General features: G+C 37.5%; 1 protein-coding gene across 1 annotated transcript in view; it reads left to right on the top strand.

Moving 5' to 3' along the window:
• LOC115272525 (olfactory receptor 10A5-like) overlaps positions 1–4,425 on the top strand; it is a 5,153-nt gene extending 728 nt beyond the window's left edge. The window contains exon 2 of the mRNA XM_029915574.1: positions 4,294–4,425. Coding sequence (XP_029771434.1) covers positions 4,294–4,425 — 132 coding nt within the window. The remainder of the gene's footprint in view (positions 1–4,293) is intronic.
• The last annotated feature ends 66 nt before the right edge of the window (positions 4,426–4,491 follow it).

Raw genomic sequence — 4,491 nt, 5'->3', positions numbered from 1 at the left:
ACACACACACACACACACACACACACACACACACACACACACACACATACACCTCTTGACTAGGAAAAGTAGCATTTTGAAGAATAAAGCACTAAATTTAAAGTCAGAATGACTTAAATTTAATCCTAGCACCGGATCCCTATGGTTTGTGATGTTGTGCAATTTTTATTTTTAAAGATTGTGTATTTAATCAATCTTTACATCCAACATGAGGCTCAAACTCACAACCCCAAGATCAAGAGTTGCAGGCTCCTCCAGCTAAGCCTGCCAGACTACCGATGTTTAGCAATTTTTAAAGTATCAATGTGAAAAACATCATATACAGGTCATAAAACTGCATATAGTTTGTAAAAGAAAATCTGAAGGGGTACCTGTGTGGCTCAGTAGTTTAAGCAACCAACTTTGGCTCAGGTCATGATCTTGCCACTCTTCTCAAGTTCGAGTCCAACATCAGGCTCTGTTGTTGACATCTTAGACCTGGAGTCTGTTTTGTGTCTTTCTCTCTCCCTCTGTCCCTCCCCCACACCTAGTCTGTATCCTCTCTAAAAAATAGACATTAAAAAATTAAAAAAATTAAATCTCAAATGTATAAATAAAATTTATTATTAGAAATTTTCTGTAATGAAATTTAGAAAATGATGAGTAGCCTCTGGGCAGGGAGACAGACACCAGAGATCAGTTTGAGACAGATATCCTCTTTTGATTGTATATAATTTTATACTGGTAGAATTTTTGGCTTAAAACATAAATTTTGAAATAGTTTTAGATTTCTAAAGAGGTGCGAAAATAGTAAGATTTCCTTTTTACATTCCATACAGGTTTCCCTAGTTTTAACATCTTACCTGACCTTGATTTATTTCCAGAACTTAAAAATATTAATATGGGTATAATAATATTAAGTAGACTACAGGCCTCATTTAAATTTGATCAGTTTCTCCACAAATGTTTCTCTATTTACCAGGATTCAGTCCAGGCTACTAAATTGCATTTAGTTGTTATATATCCTTAGTTTTCTCTAATCTGTCGTGTTCTTTTCTCCTGTGTTTTCATGATTACATGGGTGGTTTGGTTTGATTGGTTTGGTTTGGTTCGGTTAGGTTTGGTGAGCGGTAAATAATACTAGAGAGTGAAGTGCCCTTCTCATCACATCATATCAGGATATAAGGATAGAAATATGACTTTCACTACCACTTTTCCACATTCTATTCCTTAGATATGGGTTTCTAAGTCCAACCCAAACACAAGGAAGAGAACAATATCTCCACCTCCAAAAGGGAGGAATCTGCCTGAATTTTTATCATGTGCAAATATTTGGGTTTCTTATAGAAAGATATTTGTTACAAAATGAAACTAATGTTCTGGTTTCTTCCACTGATTCCTAACCTTGTGACCCTGAAAAAAATTATTCTGTGTCTCAGTTTCATATATATGAGACGCCCAGTACCTGTTGTGATAAGGATGTGAAATAAAGTGTAGAAAACATGCTAAGCCATGACAAATGTCACATATGGTTAGGTTCCATAAGATGCTATTTGACCTGGGACTTGAAGGCTGCCATCTAAGAGGGGAAGGAGCATGCCAGTTGACTACATGATGACCAACATCACTACTGATACTGTCACCAACACAATTTCTGCAGGTACTGACTTAGATCTTTGTATATACAAATCCTTTTGCTTTGTATATTATTTCTCTTTATTTTTAACTGGTTAACTCCTACACACTCTTCTGATACTATGTTAAAAATCACTTCCTTGAGAAGAAGGAAATCTTGCCATGTGCAACAACATGGGTGGAGATAGAGAGGATTCTTCTAACTGAAAACCTAATCCTGACCCAAACCCTAACCATTAACCACTAACAGTTAACCACTCACCCTTAACCCTAATCCCTCACCCTAACCAAACTGTTCCCCTTAAACTTATCCCTCTGAGAGGTCTCTAAACTGCAGAATAAGAGACCCATACCCTCACACAGGCACTAACCTTAAACATAATCCTTCTTCTAGCCCTAAAGCAAACCCTAATCCTAGAGATGAGGAAAAAATATATATACAATGAAAAAATACTATTATACAAAAGAATGCAATCTTGCCATTTGCAATGATGTGGATGGAGCTAGAGAGTATTGTTCTAAGTAGAATAGGTCTGTCAAGAAACAAAAATAGCATGATTTCACTCATATGTGTAATTTAAGAAACAAATGGGCAAGGGGGAAATAAAGGGAGAGGCCAACCAAGGATCACAGACTCTTAACTACAGAGAACACATTGATGGTTACCAGAGGGGAGGTGGAGAGGTTAATAGGTGATGGGGAGTAACAAGTGTACTTGGTGAGCACTGGGTGTTGTGTGGAAGTGTCAAATGACTATGCTGTAGACCAGAATCTAATATTACACTATATGTTAGCTAACTGGAATTAAAATAAAAACTTTAGAAAAAATGTCACTTCCTCAGTGTGGTCTTCTCTGATTTGAATGGAAATTAGGACTTCTCCTTTTACTCTTTCTCAGAACACTAGGTTCTTTTCCTTCATAGGAATGGTGTCAGTTTGTAATTATATAATTATTTGTGCAGTTCTTTAATATCTCTCCTCTCCATTGCACTGTCGTGTACCTGAGGGCAAGGACTCTGTTTTGTTCATCCCTGTAAATTCTGTTCTTAGCAGTGAGGTAAGGAGGGTGGGAATGAGCATGGAAGGAATAAGACAAGTGAGGAAGCTCTTACAATAATAGTTTAGAAATAAGGACGTGGCTTGTGGTATGTAATGGAAGGGACAATGAACATTGGAGTTGAGCTGAGATTTGAGTAAGATTTTTTGCCAAGAAATAATGAGCCGGATTAGGAGACTGGTTGAATATTTCCATGATAGCATTTATCAGAGTGCAGAATTATGACATTTGGAAGCACTTTGCTTGGCACTTTTTGTTCTATAACTGTTTCTGGACTTATCTACTTTTTCTTTAAATTTTTAATATTTATTTATTTATTTTTGAGAGGCAGAGAGACAGAGCCCAAGAGGGGGAGGGGCAGAGAGAGAGGGAAACACAGAATCCCAAGCAGGCTCCAGGCTCTGAGCTGTCAGCACAGAGCCCCATGCGGTGCTCAAACTTATGAACCCTGAGATCATGACCTGAGCTGAAGTCAGACGCTTGACTGACTGAACCAGCCAGGCGCCCCTGTACTTCATTTCTTCCATAGCTGACTTGTGTAGCTGCCAGGAGCTATGTGAGTGCCGCACTTTGTTCACTCTTATACTCTCAATGATTAATATGTAGGGAGCATCTGGGTGATCAGTCTGCTGAGCACTCCACTTTAGCTCAGGTCAGGGTCTCACAGTTGTGAGTTTGAGCCCCACGTAGGGCACTGTGCTGATCGCTAGATCAGAGCCTGGAGGCTGACTTCAGATTCTATGTTTCCCTCTCTCTCTGACCGACCCCTGCTCATGCTGTCATTCTGTCTCTTGAAAACAAATAAAAAACATTAAAAAAATTTTTTAATTAGTATGTAAATATTCACTGATCAAATGAAAGAATATCTCAGTGACTGGTGGAGTTAAAAAGAAAAATAAGTAAGACGAATTTTTTTAAGATTTGGAAATTGAGAGATTAAAATAGTCTGGAAACACCGTGCTAGACATACGCCTGAGCGGAAATGTCTTATTGGCAGTTGGAAAGAAGAAACTCACATTTCATGAGAGGTGAGGGTTAAGGAAATGATTTAGGGATGACAGGTTCATTATCCATTTACTCAGCATTTACTGTACACCAAGACCTGATTTAGGCCTCAGAAATATAAACATGAATGATGAACTGTCTTGACTAGAAAAATATAACTGCAATGCCTTCAACGCTACAGTGATACATGCAAGACACTGGATGTGCCCGGAAGAATCAGAGAGAGATTCATAGAAGAGAAAACGCTCAAGTTGAATATTAAATGATAAACAGAGGGTAATTTAGTATGGGAAGTAGAGGATGACGGGCAGGAATGTAGACAGAGAAAGTCAGTAGAGAGAGAAAGATGTAATAATAACATCTACCTTTGCTAAAGACTTATTCTATTCCAAGTAGCTTTCTTTAGAGAATAAAAATAACTACTTTAACCCTTTCAGTGATCTCAAAGATGTAGCTCACCATATATATATACAAACAAACCTCTACTTATATATATGGGTCCAACATTTTTTTTCTCCTACGATTTTTTGAAACCTTGTATTACATAACATTCTTTCCACATTACATATTATTCTTTGCTTTACCTCCTAACTCATTTGTAGTTTTTGCCTTTATAGGTTAGAGAAGACATATGCTATACTGACAAGAATATGACATTTTGGGTTCAGGTTGACCTGGTTCCACACACAGGCCTTGACACTTATTGGTTGTTCCTTTGTGCTAATCTCTACATCCTGCAATACCTGTGAAGAGTAAATGATACTTTACTTATAAATAGGTATCTCATATTTGATAGTTAATACATGCTAATTCCT

This window comes from Suricata suricatta, chromosome 11 (assembly GCF_006229205.1).
Source record: "Suricata suricatta isolate VVHF042 chromosome 11, meerkat_22Aug2017_6uvM2_HiC, whole genome shotgun sequence".
Taxonomy (NCBI): Eukaryota; Metazoa; Chordata; class Mammalia; order Carnivora; family Herpestidae; genus Suricata; species Suricata suricatta.
The sequence above is the reverse complement of the archived record's forward strand: the minus strand, read 5'-3'. Positions and strand labels throughout refer to the sequence as shown.